Source organism: Rissa tridactyla, chromosome 8 (assembly GCF_028500815.1).
Source record: "Rissa tridactyla isolate bRisTri1 chromosome 8, bRisTri1.patW.cur.20221130, whole genome shotgun sequence".
Lineage (NCBI taxonomy): Eukaryota > Metazoa > Chordata > Aves > Charadriiformes > Laridae > Rissa > Rissa tridactyla.
Genome location: NC_071473.1, coordinates 22,387,304 through 22,406,171, shown reverse-complemented (window position 1 = coordinate 22,406,171; position 18,868 = coordinate 22,387,304). Strand labels below are relative to the sequence as shown.

The window sequence follows — 18,868 nt, the reverse complement described above, 5'->3', positions numbered from 1 at the left end:
GTCCCCGCCAATGTCCCAGCAGGGCTCGGAGGAAGAGGAGAACGGCCCCATCACCCCCTACTTCCCCACAACCCACACGCACACCCCTCCCAAAAAACCACAAGCTGCCTGGAGGGGAGGCAATAGGAAGAGTCCCCTCCCGCCAGGCCAGTACAGCTCTCGGGGGACCGTTGTCCCCTGCCCTGTCCCCATTTCCCCACCCCACAGACCATGTCCAGGGCTGTGCACCATGCCAACCCCTGCCACCCCGCAGCCAGGACACGCGTCAGCGCCCCGGCCAAGCTGCCCACTGCAGTTACACCGGGCTGGGCTGGGGGGTGGTGCGGGGGTGGGGCTCAGCCCCACATGAAGGCACCCACGCACTCCCCAGCACCATCCATGGCATCCACACCCGCCAGCATCCCCAACAACCCCAGGGCCGGGGCATGTCCTGTCCCTCTGGCCGAGTGTCACCCACCCCAACCCCAGCCCCTCTATGCTTTCTGCAAGCCAAGGCCACCATTTTTCATGATTACATATATATATATATATTTTTATTTTTTTTTTCAGTTTGAAATAATTTAAAAGAGACGCACCAGCCCGTGGGCGCAGGTTTACAGCAGTGGCAGGGACACACACACCACAAACCCCCCCCCGCTGCGCCTCCTGGGAATGCAGGGATGGGGCATCCCCACACTGGCCACCCCAGTGACCCACAGGGCACCCCACACTGGCTCAGTGGCAGGGCTGGGCTCTCCCCCATCCCCACACTTGGAGCAGCTCCTGAAGACGCCAGACACTGTCTGGGAGGGGGGGGTTTGGTCGTTAGTCCTGCTCTGCCTCCGGAGAGCAGGGAAACCCGCCTGCTCCCACCAGCACAGGGCAGGGCCTGGCGCCACGGGGCAGCTTGGTCAACACTGCGCCATCCTGCAGCATCCCGGGATGGTGGCAGGACATCGTCCTCCTCCTGACGGGCTTCCCAGGAGCTATGCCAGGGCTACCGGGGCGCCGGGCGGTGCCTGAGCACGCGGAGGGACAGGGTGTCCGCCCGGAGCAGCAGCTCCCGGATGCGGGCAAGCCCCAGCCCCGAAACGGCCGCCCCGTTGACCTGCAGGATCTCGTCCCCCACGCCCAGGAGCCCTGCGTACAGCTTGGCCGTGCCGGCATCCGCCATCTCCTGCACGTAGACGCCTGCGGAGAGGGACAGGGGTGGGTGAGCACCCCCCACCCTGCACCCCATGGCTGGGGCTGTGCCCCCCCCCCCGCCCAGGGGTGCCCAGGGGCTGCACACTGGGCCCGTGCCCAGCAACAAAGTCACCATAAGTAGCCTTTGGGACAGGCTACGTGCCCCAAGCCAAGGGCTGATGGACACACGGGACTATGCGTGGCCAAAGCCATTGCGTGGCAGCGCCCCCCCCGCCCCCCCATCCACCATCACGCCTTTGGGGCTCGGCAGGGATGGAGCAGCCCCCTCTACCCGTCCCCAAGCTCGCTCCTGGGTGAGGAATGAGAGCCACCGCAGAGGGGCCGTGCCGTGCTGTACCTCCCCCATGGTTCATGTGACGCTTTGGGACAACCCTGCCATACCTGTGTCAGGCCGGCCGTGCCCGGAGGTGACACAGAACCCGAAGGCGCCCTGGGGGGGCCGCTGCAGCTCCAGCTGGCTGGTGCCGTCAGGGAAGACCTCCACCACGCGCCCCACCGCGCGTAGCCGGCCGGGCGCCCCGATGTCCTCCACGCTCAGCGAGCGCCGCGGCCCCGATCCCCCCTTCCTGCAGGGAGAGGGGAGATGGGGGTGAGCGGGGACCCTGGGAAGCCACTGGGGACAAGGTGATGGGGCCCCCAGCCATGGCCAAGCACCTCAAAACCACATTCCCGGACGTGGTGGGGACACACCGGGCCCTGTCCTACCTGTCGGCCGCGGCCTGGGGCAGGAGGTAGGCGCTGGCACGGGGTCCCTTGCCCAGGAGGGGGTGCAGGTTCTGGATGGAGGCAGCTTTTCGGGGCTGGCAGAAGGGTGACACCTGGGGAAAGGCGCCGGGCTGAAATGGGGATGACTGGGAACACGGCGCGGCACCGCAGCCCTTCGCCTGCCAACATTCCCACGGAGCGGTGGGCATCTCGCACCCCCACCAGAGCCCCCCCAAACCACCGCTGGGGAGGGTCTGTCACTCCAGCCCAGGATGCCCACCCAGGGAGTGGGTTTCTCAAGGAGACACCTCGCTGCTCAGCTGGCTGGGACGCACAAGCCATGACCCCAAACCAAATTACCCTATCTCCCCCCACACACACCCCGCAAAAATCTGCTCTTCCACCCCCTTCCTCACTCTCGCCTTCCCCCCCACTCCCCTCTGGGCTTTTCAAACCCAGCAGATTTGGGATGGCACATGCCTCCACCCCCCCCCCCCCCCAAGGTCCACCGGAGCCGTAAAGTGATACTCAGGAATGCTTCACCCCAGCCCAGCACCCCTCCTCCTGTTGGACCACCCCTGACACCCCCAGCGCCGGGTGATGTCTCAAGCTCACCAGCCGCAGGGACTGCAGGGAGGGCGACTTCTTCATGCCGGGGCCCTCCGGGGGGGTGGCGCCGGGAGCCGGGAGCTGCTCCATGCTGTAGCAGCGGAAGCGGCCCAGGCGCTGCTTGGTGCTCTGGCTGAGGCTGCACAGGAGCTTCTTCAGCCCCGAGGCCGAAGCGCCGCTGCCCTTGCGGCTGGCCGGCCGCCCCAGCTCCCTGGATGGAGGAGGAATGATGGCCGCCCACCGCGCGCCCTGGGGGAGCAGGGCCAGCGGCTGCCTCGGGGCCGGGGGAGCATCCTGCACCCGCCTTCTCAGTTTGAGCCCCACAGCACGGTGCGATGGGGTGCAGCCGCCCCCCCCCCTTCCCCTGTCCCGCAGCAGCAACCCAGCATGCACAAGGGATGGCTTCATGAGGCAAAGCCACCTGAAGGGCTCCCTACCTGTTTTGCCCGTAATTTCAGGGGTTTAACACCTTTCAGACCTCCCCCGCTCTCTGCCTGATGGGATCTCATCCTACCAAGGGGCTTGAAAGACCCAGTGCCGCCGCTGCCGAACCCTCCTGCCCTGGCGCAGGTCCAGCGGGATGGTGTTCGGTGAGCCCCAAGGCAGCCCTGGGGCTTGGCAGCGTTTAGCAGCTGATTTTTCCCAAAATAGGAAGAACCTGGCACTGAGCTAAACCCCTCTGAGGGTGCCCACCAACGCGTTTGCTGCAACACCCCACCCCCCCCCCCCCGGTGCCCAGGGTGAAATGCAGCTCCACAAAACCCACTTGAAAACACACGCAAAATCCTCGCTTCCATATTATGGTTTCCGGGAGGTTTTTGGTGCCAAAAGGCAGAGTCCCACCAGGAAGCATCAGGGGGCTCAGCCCAGCAGGATCCTGCTGTGCCGAGGAGGGATGCGGGATGCTGGTGGCCCCTCGCTGTCACTCACCCATGTGCCGTGCTCCCAGCTGGGTACCGCTGCTGCTGAGCTCCAGGCATCCCGGCAGCTTCCCTGGGTGGACGAGCAGCCTCCTGGGATGCAGGGGTGACAGGCTGCGACGGTGGCCCTGTAAGCACAGCGAGACGGTCACATCCCTGCCTTGTTGGGGACCTCCCCGAGCACCCCCCCGTGCGCGGATCTCTTACCTCTGCTCGTCCCCGGGGGGTCCTGCCCGTGGGTGTTGTTGCAGTTGTTGGTGGACAAGGCACGGAGGGGGCTCCCCGGGAGCCACCTGGGGCCGCAGGGACCCCGGCGCTCCCCCAGTCCCGTCGTTGCCCTGGGCTGAGGGGCCCCAGCGCTCCCACCATCAGGCTCCAGGCCCCGGGCTCCTTGGCTCGATGCCCGGCGGCTGCCACCGGAGAGGAGGGCTTTCCTGCAAGGCACCTGAGAGCAGGCCTTTTTGGTGGGGGGGGGAGTGGGGAGGTGGGTGCCCAGCATTAGGGAGCTGGCCCCAGGCTGCGAGGAACGGTCCGGGGACTCACTGGGCTGCTGGGGGGGACGAGCGGTGTTTCCCACCCCCTCGCTGCCCCCCGGCTGCTGGTGGGGGTCCCCCTCCTCCTGGCTGCCAGTTCTTCCCGGTGGTGGTGGGCAAACAGCCCCTGGCCGGCTTGCGGTGCCACCTGAGCCCCCGTCCCCTGTGCAGGGGCCACCACCAGCCACACATGTCACCTTCCCAGCCCTTGCCTCCGGCTGCAGGGCAGGACGGGGGGCCCTGTGCCCACGAGCCCGGGGGTCCCGGTGACCCCTCGGGTGGGGGCTGCGGGGTCCTGCCTCCTCGCTGTCCGTCCGGCAGCTATCGGAGGTGTCAGTGCTCTCCAGGGCTGAGTCCACCTCATCGATGTAGGTGACGTCCCCGATGTACGTCTCCTTGATCTTCTCGGTGTGGATGCGCTGCCGGGAGGGGAGGATCCACAGCGGGGACCCCCGGGGGCCCAGAGCCCTGGTTTTGGGCTCCGGCCGGGCAGGGCTCAGCCCCGCGCTCTCCCCAGGGATGCTCCCTTGTGCTGCAAAGCTGCCCTCGGACGCGTCAGTGGCTGCCAGCGTATCCCCGCTCCGGCCAGCGGCGGCACCGAGGAAGGAGCCGCAGGCGCTGCACTTGCCCCCGGCCACCAGGTCGCCACTTCGGGCTTTGGGCCAGCCAGCCCCATCCCCCGGCTGCCCGCTGCTGGCTGGATCCGGTGAGGAGAGCGCCGAGCCCAGCGCCCGCCGGTGCCGCAGCTGCAACCGCTCCAGGTACCGCACCTCGGCGTCGCGGGCCGACTCGTCCTCGAAGCGGACGCGGGACGGGGAGGGTCCCCGGGGCCGCCGCGGCCGCCCGCAGCTGGAGTCCCCGCTCGACGAGTCACTCAGGCTCCCGCCGTCCCGCGGGGCCACGCTCGGCCTCCCGCTGGGCTCCCTGACACGGGACAGACAGACGGACGTGGACGAGCTGCAAGGGCTGCCCGGCTCCCTCGGGAAAGCAGGGCAGGAGGGGGAAAACCCAGTGCAGAAGATGGAGAAGGAGAAAAGTCCTCCTACGTTGTACAGCCCCGCTCCCCTCCCAGCCCTCTGCCCGGGCTGCTTAAAGCTGAAATCCCGAGAGGCTGCGGCAATGCCCCGCTCCCACAGCCCTCCATCACCTTTCCCCTGCACCGAGGTGTGTGGTTAATCAGTCCGGGAACACCGAATTAATTGCACATGACCCAGCACACGCACGGCGAGCTGCGGCTTGGGTACAGCCTTCCGGCACCCAGCCTCCCCCCGGGGAGGCACTCCCCATCCGCCGGGAAACACAATCCTGCCAGCCAGCCGGGAGCGCGCCATCGAGGCCTCCACCTTGCCAGAAAACGCAATCCAACACCCCCCAAATATTGCGATGCGGAGACTTCACGGGTGCCCCCAGGGCAGGGGGGGGATGCTGCCGCGAGCTGGGGGGATGCTGAGGCCGGGTACGAGGCCGGGTCAGACCCTGCGCCTCCACGCGCACACACCTACATGCCCCGCGCACACGCCAAACCCACGCGTACCCCCCCAACAAAAGCACCGTGGCGGCGGCGGCGGCAGAGGCGGGGAGGCAGGACGCGTCCCGGGGGGGCTGGCACTGACCTGGGGCGCGGGGCAGCGGCGGCGGGGAGGAGGAGGATGTCGTGGCTGGCGCGCAGGGGGTTCGTCCGAGCCTTCATGCGGGCGCGCTGCAGCAGCTGCTTGGCCTGCTCGTGCCGCGGGCTCAGCTCGAGCTCCCGCCCGGGGACAAAGGCCCTGCGGCCCCCACAGCAGGGAGGGGGGATTAGGAAAAAATAACAGGGATTAGACGTGGTTTAACAGTGACGACGGGGCTGCTCTGCCCGGAGAAAACGGGGCCCGGCCTCCATTCATGGGCAGGCTGGCGGCCGTGCCGGGGGACAGCCAGGCAGGAACCTCTCTGCCGGTGCCAGGCAGGAGGAGCCGGGGCGGGGGGGTCGCACCCCACTCCAGCGATGCTTTGGGGGGAGGCTCAGCCCCTGCACGGCTCAGCCGAGGCAGTGCTTTGCACCAGGGACATCCCCGGAGGCGGATGGGGGAAAGTGAGGCAGGCTCTGCCTCCGCTCCCCGCCAGTGTGAACCCCACAGCTGCGCAAACGCAGGTAGGTTTGGGATGACCCCCTGCCTCTGCTGCCTTCCCTTCCCGGCAGGCGGTCTCTGCCCCCCCCCAGCCCCGCCGGCTGCAGGGTGGGGGGACCCACGGGCTCCGGGAGGGCACAGCCCTGCTCCAGCGCTGCCTTCCCCGTTGGCCATGGCCCTAATCCCCCTGATTAAAATAATCAGCTCAGGCAGTCACTTCGGGGAGCCCAGCCTTAACCTCTTCGCGGCAGGAGGGTGGGTGCAGGCTGGCCCCCGGGAAAGCCCCCCTGCGCCGCACCATGGCGGGGGGGTCCAGCCCCCCCCTCAGCTTTCAGCTGCCCCAGCTCACGGGGAGCGCGGCATCCCTTGCGCCCGGCTGTCACCCCTCAACCCCGGCCGCCAGAGTGGCACAGAACCAGTAACCGCAATACGGGGGGTGTCTTCCCCATTCCCCCCCATGCAGCCCCCCCCAAGACCCCAGCCCGCGCGCTGCCGCCCAGCTCACCTGCCCATCCCACCTCCGTATTTTTAGTCCGTACCTCCAAGGTTTATCATTAGGCCAACAAGATTACACACGCCCGTCGCCCCGATCCTCTTAAGCACCTGGAGCAAATTCCTCTCCCGTCCTCTTCCCCAGCTCCCTTCCCTCCCGGGGTCCCGGCAGCGACACCCCCCCCACCACCCCACCCCGTGCCCAAGCTCCATACGGACACCCGTCTCGGCCTGACCCTCCTGCCCTGCTCGCGCTGAAGTGTCGCCGGAGCCCCTCCGTGCTCCCCACACCGGCTGCCACGCTGACGGCGGGGGGGGCTGCCCCACAGCCCTTCCCCAGAGCCCTGCTGAGCCCCAGAGCTAATTTGTGGGAAGCATTTAAAATACAAGCCGAGGGAGGGAGAGAGAGGGAAATGTGTCCCCCTCTCACACGCACCCCATCACCAGGCCTGGACAGACCCACCTGCAGCCCTCGGCGTCCTGCAGCGAGACCCCCGAGTCCCAGTCCCCGTCGCTCGCCGGCACCTCTGAAACGCAGGAGGGGGAGAAGGCATCAGCCTCGCTAGACCCTGGCCCCCACCCTGGTGTCCCCCCCTCGCTAGCGCTCCCCGCACCCCCAGCCCCACAGCTCATCCCGTCCTAACAAACACCCTTTGGGGCTATCCCAGCTGCTCAGCGCCAGAGAGACCCCAGAGAAGCGGGAAGCTGGGTAACACCACCCAGTCGGGGATGCACCCACAGCGATGGGGACCACGGGGTCATCAGGGGAGACGCTTTCGAAGGAGAAACTAATTCCCGTTTCTGGTTGCGGCTGGCGGTGGGGAGACAATGCCCGCAGACCTCGGGTGCCCCAGGAAGTGGGGGTTCTTCCTCTTGCTCTTAGCAGGGAAATTCCTCACCAGGAGGCCGGAGGGGTCTGGCAGCACCCAGAGCACCCCGGTGAAGAAACACCCCATTTTGTTTGTGGACACCTCCTCCTGCTGCCGGTGAAGGGGGAGCAGCACCCGCGAGACACGGGGCGGCCCCGGGGCGCGAATCAGCACGGAGCTGCACCCACAGCCTGGGGGGATGGAGGATGGCACTGAGGACCCTCTGGCTTCGCCTCAAACCTTTTCCCTTCCTGCTCCCCCTGGCTCTACCAAAACAGCCGTCGCCTGCCCGAAATACGCACCGGGGGCAGCAAGGCCCAGCACCTCCTGCAGCAGCCGCCGGTTCCTCTCCACCCGCTCGGCCAGCGAGAGCCTCTCCCAGCCCTCCGCCATGGCGGGGGACACAGAGGGACCCTCTCGGTCCCACAGCGGGGTTCGGGCTTCTTCTTCCAGGGGGGGTGTCTCATGAGGGGAGGCAGAGCCCTGGGACCCGCTGCCTTCATCCCGGGGGAGCTCAGTGCCTCCCGGCACATCTCCCCTTGGTGCCGGCACCCGCCAGAGCCCCGGGGTGCTGGCGCGGGGCACCGGGGGACTGTCAGCCACAGGCTCCCCACCATCCAGCAGCCCGTCCGTCAGGTAGGTGCGGAGCTGAGCCCGCGGCTCCAGCGCCGCCACGTCCGTCCCCGGCTTCCCCCGACGGGGACGGGGCTTCTTGGGTGAGGGGCGCTCGGGGGTGGCCACTGGGGTCCCCGGCCGGCCAGCCCCCCGCTTCTCCTTCAGCGCCTTCACCTTGCTCTCCAGGATGGCGTGGGGGCCGCAGGCAGCCTCGGGGTGCTCCGGCGGGGCGGAGGTTTGGCCGTGCTGCTTGGGGGGCCGCGGCGGCCGCCGCGTTTCAGCGGGAGAGCCCCCCTCCATGTGCCCTGTGGGGAAGAGAACCCAGGGGAGGCTGGGCGAGCCCCCGCGCTGCCCTCGCCCTCCTCCTCGCCAGCACCCGCCTTGGCACCTCCTGCAAAAGGCAGCATGGCTCCCGCCTGCCCGAGGCTCTGCTGGCAGCGGATACGGTGATGCCCGTGCGGCAAAGGCATGCAACGCCACGGTGGGGAAGGGGACAGGGACGTGGCACAGCACAAGGTCACCCAGAGCACTGACACAGTACCAGCATCGCTCTGGGGTGGTGGGGAACGGGCTGGTTCCCCCCCCAAAGTGGTCGGCCAGGGGCTGAGCGGGAGCGCAGACGCCTGCCCACGCCGTTTCGGGTGCCCTGGGGACACCCAGCGAGATGCTCCGGAGACAACCGGCACTCGCTGAGCCAAGTCAGGGCCCCCAAACATCCCAGAAATCCCGCAGGGCTGCAACTCGCCAAAGGTGCCACCGGACAGACGCGAGCCCCCCCTTCAGCCCGGCCCCCCAGGGTCACACATGTCACTTGTCCTGTGCTGGCCTCATGGTCCCGGTGGCAACCAGGCACCACCGCTGACACCCTGCACCCCACCAGGAGCATCCCGTCCCTGCCGGTACCCCCGGAGGAGCCTCCCCCATGGCCGGGGCTGCAGGAGCATCCCCGGGGCACCCCCCCTGGCCCCAGCAGCCCCAACCCCGGTCACCGCAGCCCCTCACTGCCCCGGGGCTGAGCGGCAGCAGGACGGGACGAGGGTGGGAGGCGAGGCCTGTCCTTACCCCCGCAGCAGCATCGGGAGAAGGCTGGGAAGAGGGAGAAGAAGGCGGAAGAAGGGAAGGAAGCAGGGAAGGGAAAAAAAAAAAAAAATTACCAAAAAAAAAAAAAAAAGGACAAACCAGCAAATCCCAGCCCCTTCAGACAAGCACAGCTGCTTGGCTGGGCTGTGGGGCCGCGGCCAGCCCTGCCTCCCGCCCCAGCCGCCTCCTCCTCCTCCTCCTCCTCCTCTGCACCCCTCGCCAGGGCACCCAGCCAAATCCTGCCCCAGCCCCGCAGCCGAATCACCGGCCCCGGCCATGGCTGGCGGGTGGCCACAAAGGGCGACGCCACTGTGGCCACTGTGTGGCATTGGGGGGACAGAGGGGACCCCACGGGAGGGGGGGAACCCAACACCCCACGCCGGGACAGAGAGAAGCCGGCTGCTTTGGCCGGCTCTCAGGAATGTCCTTTGTCTGGGCTGCGGGTTTGGGAGGCGAGCGGGGAGCACAGCCAGCCCACCTCCCCGGGGCCGCCGGGGCAGGGGGGGGACACCTCACCCCAGAGTGCTGCAGAGGTCTGCCATGCACCAGTGGCGGGGGGCTCCAGGAGGGCAAACGGACGGAGAGGGTGGTCCCGCTGGGGTTGGGGGTGTTTTCTCTAACAGCCTTCAGACTGGCAGCCAAGCCTGCTGGCTTCAGGCAACCTCCCGTGAGCGTCACACGTTTGCAGATGTGCTCAATTCTCCTGCTTTCCCGGAGGCCGAATCCTGCCCGGACCCCACAGCAACCCAAGGCCAACGGGCTCCAGACCGAGCATCTTCAGGCAGGAGGATGGTGGGGGCTGAGAGGAGCCGAGCTTGGTATATCCATGCATCATCATCCTCTAAAACCAGTACGGAACACGTGCCCCGCAGAACCACCCACACTGAAACCCCATTCCCCCTGCCCGCCTCCCCCGAGACCCCACAAAACTCATCACGCCGGAGCAGGACCCCGGGTGGGCACCACTTACCTGCGGGCGCAGGGGCTGCCATCCCCGGGGGGCAGGATGGGTGCTGCGGGGGCCATGGGTGTCCCGGCCCCACTCCAGCTGCCGCTTTAAAGCCGTGGCTTTTGATATTCGTGATTGGTTTCATAATCCCGATCAAAAGGAAATCACCAGGATTATGAAATTGTTTTAATCCTCCCGGCTCCAGCCGCACCGGCCCCAGCCAGCATGAGCAGCAAGAAATCACTTTTATCTTCTTAAATTATCCCCCACCACCCCAGTGGCCCCGGGACCCCCATCATGGCCAAAACTGAGCCCAAGGGCTTCCTTCCCCACCCAGGGCTGGCTGCAATCTCAGCGCTGCCCGGCAGCAGGGATGACTCCTCGCTCCGCAGGGGACAGACCGAGCATCTTCCCCCAGCTGCCCCCAGGCAGGAGGGCACCGCTGGCAGGTTTGGGTGGAAGAACCCAGGGTCGAAAGCCCCTTCGCCCCGTCCCCCAGCCCCAGGGTCCGACCTCCCCTGCGATGCCAGGACCTATCCTTACCTCCACGCCATCCTGGGGAGGGGTCCTGGCTCCTCTGCCCCGGGACAACGTGCCTGGGGGATGCCGTTCCCATCAAGCTGGGGACAACCCGCCCGGTGAGGTGCCAAAGCAAGGGCAGCCGGGCTCCTGCCACTGGCCAGGCAGGGAGCCGCGGCCGGCAGCACCCGGGGCACAGGGATTAAACCTCCGGGAAGCGGGTGGCGTGAGCAGCAACAGGCTTAGAGTGATTTCAAGGCGCTGGGCTCTCTTCTGGAGGAAGACTGATTGCAAGAGACGATGAGGGGATTTAAGAAAGCAAAATGAAAGCACAGACCCCAGACAACCCAGGGTTGGGCTGCTCAGCCTCGGGTCACCCACTGCGCAGGGAGGGCACCTTGGACCAGAGACAAGCTGGAGAGAGGCAACCAAAAGCTCCCAGAGGCTTTAGCCAGTAGGGCACGGTCTGTGCAGGTCTCCTCAACCATCACCCCATGGCGTGTGGGGTTTGAGCCCCGGGCACCTTCCTGTGAACCCCTCCTGCCTCCCTCCAACCCCCTTCTCAAACATCTCCCTCCTCCAAGCACCTCCACCTCCTCCTGGGACACCGCTCTCCCCCTCCTCTGGCCGCCAGCCACAGCCCGCAGCTCCCAGGGGTGCAAGAGCCGCGTCTACAGACGGGGAGAAGCAAACGCTCTGCGGGGGGATGCGGCACCAGGGGTGGGACGTGGGAAGAAAGACACGCAGACGGGGGGAGACAAAAGAGCCATCAGATCATTGGAAAACAAAGAGCTTGTAATAATGAAAAAAGGACAGATTTTGTAACCAATCACTTTTTCCTTTGAAAAACACAATCACAGTAACTTTGCTTTATACAACCACCTAGGAACTATGAAACAGTATCACATTGTGCATTTTTTTTTTCTTTTTAAAACCTACTTACTTATCAAGAAGGGTATTCCACACTTCAAAAATTATATCCATTTGGGGAGGAAAGAGGAGACAGCTAATAGCGCAGTCACAGATACATCATGAGTCCAAGCAAGCGGCAATTCTTTGTCCTCACCTTTTCCACTTAGCCGAAAAAGAAGAGTGGAGAAGGGGATAGCAAAAGAGAAAGGAGGAGGAAAGAAAGAAAGCACCCACAGAGGACTAATCACACTCCATAATTACTTTTGACATCTACAGGGCTTCATAGAAAGATCATTTAGACCAACACAGCGGGGAGGGGAGAGGAAGGCGGCAGCGGGACCTGGGGGGAAACTTTGGCATTTCCACCCCAGGCCCCTTCCAAACGCCGATCCTTCGCCAGGACCTATGGGACGGAGAGGTCATCACAAGTTCTACCAGGCTGCCCAATTTCTCCTCTGGAGCAAAGAGTTTGTAATTTGGTTTCTAAAGCTCGAGGGACCGTCAGGCCGTGGGGTATCCGCCCAGGCAGGATCAGTGCCGCTCGCCCACTGCACCGGGGTCAGAGCAGCCTCCGATTCCCACCGGGAACAGGGATGGGGCATCAGCACCCACGTACACACAGTATTACCAGCCCTTTCCTCTCCTCCCCCTGCAAAACCTGCATTTCTCTCGCAGCCAGGATGCTGCAAGCAGAGAGTGAAGCCCCCGAGGGATGCTGACACACCAGTTTAACCCCACGGCGGTGGCGGGCTGACAGCTTGTCCCACGGCGCGGTATTTGGGATGGCATCACGTAAGGGAGGCAAGGTTTGATGAGGTGACAGCCACGGAGCCCAATTGTGACTGCTGCGGTTTACCAAAGGGATTTTCCACTCTTCCCCCAGGAGCCCCAGCCCCTCTTTTCCAAGGAGATAAAACAATCCGATCACCTTCTAGAATAAAAATGTAAATTAAGAAAAAAAAATAAATGCTTAAGGCAGAAGATCATCTTCCTCCATGCGAGCGCACAGCAGAATGGTGGAGGAGAAGAGGGAGGACACGGAGCGAGCCAGAGGTGGCTTTTTGTGTTCCCAACAGGAGCTGAGACCCACCCCAGTCCCAGGGCACGTCCCAGCATGGCGGCCCGACGTTGGGGCCACAAACCCCCCCGCAAAAAAGCCTGGGGTACACGCTGAGTCACAGCAGGCAGCACGCAGCAGCATCCTTGCAGGACAAGGCCAAATTCACTCGTCTGTTCGAAACGCAGGCCAAGCTTGAAGGCTTTGCACCGTCTCCCTCGCTCCGCAGAAGATCCGCAGTAAAGTCCCCAGGGATGGTTATCTCCCGGAACCGGGACCGTGCTTTCCCTCCCTGCCTCCCTCACGGCTGCAGTGGCCCAGCGAGGAAGCAGAACGAGCGGCACAAGAAGTTATCAGGGAAGGTAAGAGCGGCGGGATCCGGCTCTGCTCCACAAGAGACTTTTCCCCCCCTCCAAGATTTTCACGCTGAAGGCTGCTGCCGGTCGCCCCCCCCCCCACGCCCTGCGTATCACAGGCTTTGGACAAATGGCAAAGACACCGACAGAACAAGGAGGGCCGGGAGCAGGGCAGGGAAAGGTGTTAGGACGAGCAACAGCTGGCTTTGGGAATGTGCCTGGATTTGAGAGGTAGGAGCTTATTTGATACGTAGAGGCCACAGCCACGAGCGCTGCAAACGCGTTTCTTTTAAAACATGGTGGGACGGAATCGGTTCCCGTTGGCAGAGCAGCTCCCACTCCCGCTTGCCGAGCCTGTAAAGCCCAAACGCGCCCCGCTGCCCCTTCAGGATGTCACCCACAGCACACGGCATTGCCTTTCCCAGGCACGGGGACCTGGCACTCCGCTGCTGGTGACACAGTCCCAAAGCCGCGCAGGGAACTCCAGCCAGCAAATAAACTCAGAACGTTGCAAATCCTAACCCCCCCTGCACCTCAAAAATCCCTGGAAGAGCAGGAAGGATAGGAATCAGCAGGGAGCAGCGAGTTCAAAGGGGATTTCCAAAATTCATTAGCCACTGCAGCATCTCCTCCCCTTAGACGGGACTATCTGCAAGGGTTTCAGCCAGACAAAAGTAGCTTCCGGACCGACCTCGGAGCCTCATGCAACTACCGCCCTCTGACAACTTCTCGCAAGGACAGGGCAAGTTCAACATCCAAAACCCAGCGCCGCTTCGCAACAGCCAGAGCCCAGACCTGTCTCAGCTTCCACTTTCCATCCAGCTACATCCCAACAACTAAAGCGTTGGATTAAAAAAAAAAAAGAGAGAGAAAAAAAAAAAAAGCCCAGCTCCTTTTAATTCTGCTGTCCGTACTTCTGGATTGTCCCTGCTGTTCTCCCTCCAGGTGTTATTTCCGAGCACCCCTTAGCAAATCCTGCTAATGAAACGAAGCCACCCCGGGACTGTCCCCGCTCCCCTCGCTCCCGCAGGCTGCTCACAGGGAGCGATGGGGCTGTTTTCTCTCACCATCTGCTCGGCTTCGTTAGGTCTCCCTTTATTGGCCCAGATGTTCTCATAGACGCGGAGCCATCTCGGCTTTAGCGCTTGCTCTCGGGAGGAATCCGCACGCCTGATTTCTCAGAAATTCTCTGGGAAGGGAGGGAACAGGCAGACGCAGCGCTGGGCAGCTGGGAGCCTTTAAAATCCATGCCTCCAGGGATTCAGGCTCCTTTCCCCCCGAGAGAACGTCTTCACTGCCGAAAAGGACGATGTTTTATTTTAGGAGATAATGTTTGCTAGCTGTAGCATGCCACCTCCCTGTTTTCTTATTTCTCTTGCCAGCAAAGACGGAGAAAAAGAGAAGGGAAAGAGCAGAGCAGGGAGCAGAGCAGACAAACAGGCTGAATTCCTGCTTCCCCTAAGGGATTGGGTAAACTACAGAACAAGAATTTAATTACTCGCAGCTTGACAACCCACCCCCCAGCAGGTTGGGAAGCAGTCGGTCGGAGGGCGCAGCAGCAGGGGGATGAGGGCAGGACGCCTGCCACCCGGCCATGCCCCGCTGTCCCCAGCCCAGCCGAGGAAGGCAGAGCGCTCCCAGGGGAATGGCATCACTTCGAAACGTCTCTCTGCATTTCTCCTTCCCTCCAAAAGGATGCGTTACCAGGGAACTCTGGTTTCTTTTCGTAAAGAACCACTTGCTTAAGCAACACAGCACTGGTTTATTTTGGATTGTCCCCCTCCCCCAGCATGGCTGCCCTCCTCTACGCAGCCCTGGGTAGGTATGGCTTCAGGCGTCTCCCACCGCTCCCGCTGGAAACACCTACGCAAGGTTTGGACACGGCAACAACCGCTGCAATGCAAATTAGAGAAACTGAAATACCTTGAGGGGCTTTATATCTCGAGCTCCACTTCCATATGAACAGGAACTCTCCGTTTAAGTACGAACAACAGACCTAAGGGAGTTAAGTATGGGGAAAAACAGGCTCCCGGGCACCAAAGGGATGACCACCGCAAGCCCCTGCTAGTCCAGCTGCCCTCCCGCCGGAGCAGACCGACGCGGCAGGAGGTGCAAGGAGGAGCACGCCGACGCAGCAGCTGCTCCACCACGCGCCCCGCCACAGCAGAGGCATCTCCTGGCGGGTCCGTCAGAGTTTCTTTGTGAGCTGAGGGCACATCACAGGAGCGCGGGCAGCCACAGATTTGCAGTGTTGCCCTTAGCCTGGTACGGGGTTCACCACCACCGCGTTCTAATCTATTCCGAATTAAACGAAGAGAACTAAGTTCCCTTCTTCACTTCCTCTGGGCAAGAGGCACAGCAGGCAAACTGAGAAAACGCAACCGTACCGGTCGTGTGAGAAGCCATGCTATTAGCTAATTAAAAAAGAATAATCACCAAACGGCAGCTGAGTAGGGATTTCTGCAACTCCATCGCCCAAACGAGAGGCAAGTCACCGGACGGACATCAGTGCAGGGATCCTACTTCAAGAGTTTTACCCTTCTCTTGGGGTCCTAGCTGTGCGGCACGGCTGCGCAGAGGGGAAGGTGGCAGTCCCAGGGACGTCAGCCACGCCGACCCGACCCAGCGGCAGCTGTCCTGGCTGCGAGGTTCAGCGCCGGCTCCCCTCACCCCCCGGCACCGCTGCGAGAGAGCGGGGAGCACGTGTCATGCCAGGGAAAGGACGAGGGGACTCACATTTCCTTTCCTACGGGAGGAGAGACCATTGGGACCATCAAGTTAGCATCGCTCTTCCAACATCATTTGCTCGGCAATACAGCTGCTCTTTACCCAAGCCTGCTGAATAGCGTCACGCTTCCCAAAACGGGCTAGCGAGGCGAGGTAAGGGGCATAAGTCACAGCCAAGCTGCAGGGCAGCGTCCCAGGATAGCGCCCGACAGAGGCTTTTCGCCAAACCAGAAGCCACCAGGAGACCCGTTCTCAATTTCACCTTCCCCATCAGGTGGGCACAACACAGTCCTCTCCGCGTTCCCCGACAGCTTTCCAACACACGGCTGGTCCTGAACCCCCGCCTACGGAACTGCCCCCTGCCTCCCCGGGAACCATCACCTCCTCGCCTCGTCCCACTTCACTTCTGCTGCGCCGGGCTGCAGGAGAACACCAGGAAAGCTCCCTGCTCGGTATGGGATGCCCTTACGCCATCTAAAGGATTATTAAGGCTTTGAAAAAAAAAAATAAAAAAAATACTTTTTGAGCTGGAGAATGAAGTTCCGAAGCCTTTGTTTGGCTAGCTTTTGCACTGTCTGTAGGACTCAACTCTCCTTTCAAAAGGGCCTTAGGATCACCTGCACTACTTTCACCCAGCTGCATGGGAAGCTGGCATCGAACCGGTACAAGAGACATGCCCAGAAGCAGTAGCAGCAACTAAAAAAAATCAGAAAGAGAAACTTTGGTTTAAAATAAAATAAATCCAGAAAGAAAGAAAGAGAGAAAAGGTAAACACAGGTGCAAGTTGTCTCGCAAGAGGGGTATTTGCAGGGCATCACCCCACAACTCTGGAGATCTAGATCTACATTCCCGGCTTTGTTTTACCATTAAAACCTTCATTGCACAGGACTCAAAATCACTCTCATATGGTTGTTAGGTTTCATAAATAATGTGAAAACTATACGCAGCAGATACATCATATTTCCAAAAAATTATAAGAAAAGTTACATCAAATTAAAAAGTAGCTTCATGAATGAAGATACTGCTCTAAGTGCACTTTCCCTGCAAGTGCGGCCAGTGCCTCAGCGCTGGATATGAAGAAAAAAAAAAAAACAAAACCAAAAAAACCCCAAAACCAAAAAAAAAAAAAAATCAGATTTAAAAACTTAAGTCCGGTTTCAACCAGTCAAAACCGGGCCAAGCAGAAACCGAGTGTGCTCTCGGCACTGTCCCATGAGGGAGTCCCTATGATGCTTCGTTATCCAGATAGGTTTGTATGTCCTTGTTGAGACTGTAAACAATCCTTCTTTCCTGAACTGTCCTCTTTATTGGCAAAGTAAAATATTTTATTTTTTTGTTTGTTTTGTTTTAAAATAGAACATTAAAATTAACCCAGAAGAAAAGAAATAAAACACAGTGAGCTTGTTGGAGTCCATAGGATCTGGTCTGGAAGAGCTCGGAAAACATGTTCAGTGTTTTCTCCTGTTTTCAGCTGGAAACTGTACCAGAGATCGGGTTACTTGGGGAAGAGGGGAACAGAACGAGAAAACAAAGGATGCGGAATAAGAGACCGTGGCCATCTCATGTGTTCACTTCATTCGCTAGGTCCTCTATCAATACTTTAGTGTCGCAAGCCTTGGACCTGCAAAAAAAAAAAAAAAAAGCAAACAGAAAACACTCACTGGGGAGAAGAAATTCCCATTGCTACACGCAGACAAAAAAACCCTGCAGCACGCATGGAAGTCTTCCTTCCACAGAGGGGACTTGTTTTCCTCCACTGGAATTGTTTCACACTCTCCCACTCTCACCGGGAACAGCAGAACCTTATAACTATGCCCCAGCTGTCCCTCAGCATCCTCCCACCATGGCTCTGCCCACAGCAGTCACCATGCGCGCAGGGACAATGCCCTCTGCCGGGCTGCGCCGACAGCGATGGCTGCGGCGCCTCCATCCATCCCTCCGCCCAAAAACTCCGTAAAACCTTTGCAGCAGGTGCTGCAAATCCAAAGGAGCGTTCCTGCTCAACCCGTCCCTGGGCTGCACAAAGGCACAGCAGCTTATTTTGGAATATCATAGAATCGCCCAGGTTGGAAGGGACCTTTTCAGATCACCTAGTCCAACCATCAACCTAACCATCACTAAACCATATCTCTAAGCACTACGTCTGCCCAGCTTTTAAATACCTCCAGGGATGGTGCCTCAACCACTTCCCTGGGCAGCCTGTTCCAATGCTTAATAACCCTTTCAGGGTAAACATTTTTCCTAATATCCAGTCTGAACCTCCCCTGGTGCAGCTTGAGGCCATTTCCTCTTGTCCTAAATATATGCTTGACACGTCTCTGTTCACTGCACGTCCGAGGGGTAAACAGACATGGCTGAAGGGAATTCATGGAATCACAGAATGGCGGGGGTTGGAAGGGACCTCTGGAGATCATCTAGTCCAACGCCCTGCCAGAGCAGGGTCACCCAGAGCAGGTGGCACAGGAACGCGTCCAGGCGGGTTTGGAATGTCTCCAGAGATGGAGACTCCACCACCTCCCGGGCAGCCTGTGCCAGGGCTCTGCCACCCTCAAAGGAAAGAAGTTCCTCCTCACATTGAGATGGAACTTCCTATGGTCAAGTTTGTGCCCATTACCCCTTGTCCTGTTGCTGGGCACCGCTGAAAAGAGCCTGGCCCCATCCTCCTGACACCCACCCTTTCAAGTATTGATAAGCATGGATAAGGTCCCCCCTCAGTTGTGTTTTTTCCCCAGACTGAAGAGACCCAAATCCCTCAGCCTTTCTTCATAAGAGAGGTGTTCCGGTCCCCTCATCATCTTGGTAGCCCTTTGCTGTCCCCTCTCCAGCAGTTCCCTGTCCTTCTTGAACCGGGGAGTCCTGTGTCCAGTTCTGGGCTCCAGACCAGGCTTTGGCCCACATCCCCTCTGCATAAAGTTCTTCAGTCTCTAGCAGCCACACAAAGACTGTTGGCATTGGTCATATCCGTGTAGCTCTAAGCCAACACTGATACGAGACAAGCATGGCCCAAGGGCTGTGCTCAGGCCAGAGCACACCCTTTGCGTGACAGCCACAGACTCCTTTTCCCCACCCCTCCCAGGCAGTGATGCAAGAGGGGGATGTGCTGCAGGGATTGCACAATGCTCCCGACACGATGTGCTTCCAATGTCCCAGGGGAGCCCAAGGATGCCTCCCGGCCAAAGGGCAGGGCTCTGCAGCTGTGCCGCTGGGGCAGAAGCGATGCCTGGAGCACCCT

General features: G+C 61.3%; 2 protein-coding genes and 1 pseudogene across 3 annotated transcripts in view; all 3 read right to left on the bottom strand.

Moving 5' to 3' along the window:
* Window positions 1-96: 96 nt before the first annotated feature.
* Window positions 97-10,103, bottom strand: KIAA1614 (KIAA1614 ortholog). Its single transcript, XM_054210527.1, has 10 exons — window positions 9,099-10,103; window positions 7,724-8,341; window positions 7,016-7,079; window positions 5,566-5,718; window positions 3,627-4,876; window positions 3,430-3,547; window positions 2,506-2,710; window positions 1,891-2,003; window positions 1,567-1,751; window positions 97-1,170 (listed from the first exon to the last, which is right to left on the bottom strand). The coding sequence occupies exons 2-10, from the start codon at window positions 8,334-8,336 to the stop codon at window positions 977-979; spliced, it is 2,895 nt and encodes a 964-aa protein (XP_054066502.1). The 5' UTR covers window positions 8,337-8,341; window positions 9,099-10,103; the 3' UTR covers window positions 97-976.
* LOC128913728 (uncharacterized) lies at window positions 9,811-15,315 on the bottom strand (annotated as a pseudogene).
* A 1,624-nt stretch (window positions 15,316-16,939) lies between these two features.
* The window catches only part of XPR1 (xenotropic and polytropic retrovirus receptor 1), a 116,123-nt gene continuing 114,194 nt past the window's right edge, over window positions 16,940-18,868 (bottom strand). For both annotated transcript variants that reach the window (XM_054210529.1, XM_054210530.1), the window contains exon 15: window positions 16,940-17,257. In XM_054210529.1, the coding sequence (XP_054066504.1) occupies window positions 17,197-17,257 (61 nt within the window). In that variant the 3' untranslated portion in view covers window positions 16,940-17,196. The remainder of the gene's footprint in view (window positions 17,258-18,868) is intronic.